Source organism: Frankliniella occidentalis, unplaced genomic scaffold (genome assembly GCF_000697945.3).
Source record: "Frankliniella occidentalis isolate FOCC.00 unplaced genomic scaffold, Focc_3.1 Scaffold429, whole genome shotgun sequence".
NCBI lineage: Eukaryota > Metazoa > Arthropoda > Insecta > Thysanoptera > Thripidae > Frankliniella > Frankliniella occidentalis.
The window spans coordinates 94138-95657 of NW_026267550.1; the positions used below are offsets into that span (position 1 = coordinate 94138).

Sequence of the window (1520 nt, forward strand, 5' to 3'; positions counted from 1 at the left end):
GCTAGCAGGCCTAGCACAATACGTATATGAGCTTTCTTCTGGTTCTCTTTAGTATTTCTTAATCGAGGGTTAAAGCAATGACACCTTACATTACTCATGTAAAGTTATGTTTAGATATGTAAGTGTAAGGTTGTAAGGTGTATCATCTGATGAAAAGAAATCGGCCATCACTTGCTTACCGTATCAGCATTTATTTGTATTAATTTGTTATTTGCTCTATACAGCCTCAGCAGCGCGATGGCGCTATGGCGCTCCAGCGTCGTTGTCGACCATCCGTCCGGACGACACCAAAAATGCGCCGTCTGTGGTGAGGTCCGGTAGTACTAGTGCAGGCCGTAGGGGTAGCCTAGCGGTCCGGCGTAGGGCCCGTAGGGTCCGTACGGCCCTAGGCCGTGGCCGAGGCCGGGGCCAGGGTAGCCCAGCAGCGGCCCGTACGGATAGCCGGGCAGGCCGTGCAGCGGCCCTGCAGCCTTGGGGGCAGCGGGGTACGGCAGGGGGCCCGGCCCGTAGGGGGAGGGCACCTGAGGGTCGAAGGAAAAAGAACTCGTCAGTGGCGACGACGACGACGAGACATCACCCTCGAAGTCCATGTCAGGCAATGGCCTCGTCTTCATACCTTGGGGGCTGGCGCCAGCAGGGCGGGTGCCAGGTGGGGAGACAGATGGGGCGCAGGCCCCAGGTGTGGAGCTGACAGCGGCCCCAAGGGCCCCAGTGGCCCCAGCGGCCCCAGGGGTCCTAGGGGCGACAGGTGATCAGCGTATCCAGGATACCCGAGCCCAGGGTATCCCAGACCAGGGTACCCCAGCCCCGGGTACCCCAGGCCTAGGACTCCACGCTTGCCCGTTTTCCGGTCCGCATCCTGACCGGACACTAGAACCAGGAGGCCTGCAAGCACCGCGACGACCTGCAGAGGACGAAAAAACGTGTAAACGAGACGGAGGAGCTGCCGGCCTGGTGTTGCCTCAGACAGACCCGCACGTCGGTACCCGTGGCACGGCGTCAGGCGCATGGTCCTCGTTGACACAGTGCTCCCCAGGTCTGACCTCACGGAGGCAACCCTCATCCCTCCCCGACGCTGCGCTGCCTCGGCAACCTCGGCCGGGTCGCACTCACCGAACTCAGCTGCATGTTGACGAGAGCTTGATGCTGGGGCGGGACTCCGCGGATTACTGGATAGCGCTATCGGTATCGCCGGGCTTTTATATAGACAATGGGAGGCAGGCTCGCGGCCCGGCCCTTCAAGGCAACGAAGTGCAACTCCTCCGTCTCACTCTATCGCCGTCTCTGTCCCCCTCGCACTCCTCCTCGGCCCGACCCAGTCGTGCAGGGGCACTCATGCTGCAGTCCACTGCATCCGTGAGGCAACCTCCTCATATTAACAGAGATCGAAGGCGCATAGCCAGTCGCGTTGCAGAGCGGGTTGCCTATGACAGGCCATAGGTTGGAAGTCAACATGGAGAATAACGTTTTTCAAAATTAATCCCCGTTCCTCAAAAAATCTACGTATTTTATTATTACTA

At 59.2% G+C, this 1520-nt stretch overlaps 2 protein-coding genes across 2 annotated transcripts in view; both read right to left on the bottom strand.

Annotated features, from left to right (window-relative positions):
- Positions 1-185: 185 nt before the first annotated feature.
- LOC113204080 (collagen alpha-1(VIII) chain-like) lies at positions 186-1414 on the bottom strand. The gene is made up of 3 exons (XM_026419080.2): positions 1114-1414; positions 617-904; positions 186-521 (listed from the first exon to the last, which is right to left on the bottom strand). The coding sequence occupies exons 1-3, from the start codon at positions 1126-1128 to the stop codon at positions 324-326; spliced, it is 501 nt and encodes a 166-aa protein (XP_026274865.2). The 5' UTR covers positions 1129-1414; the 3' UTR covers positions 186-323.
- LOC127751330 (cuticle protein 16.5-like) overlaps positions 1371-1520 on the bottom strand; it is a 1191-nt gene continuing 1041 nt past the window's right edge. The window contains exon 3 of the mRNA XM_052274729.1: positions 1371-1424. Within this exon, the coding sequence (XP_052130689.1) occupies positions 1371-1424 (54 nt within the window). The remainder of the gene's footprint in view (positions 1425-1520) is intronic.

Bases quoted from the DNA above. Each gene is read 5' to 3' on its own strand.
- LOC113204080 (XM_026419080.2), bottom strand. The intron at 522-616 runs GTATGAAGACGA...TTCGACCCTCAG, and splicing joins TGCTGGCGCCAGCCCCCAAG to GTGCCCTCCCCCTACGGGCC.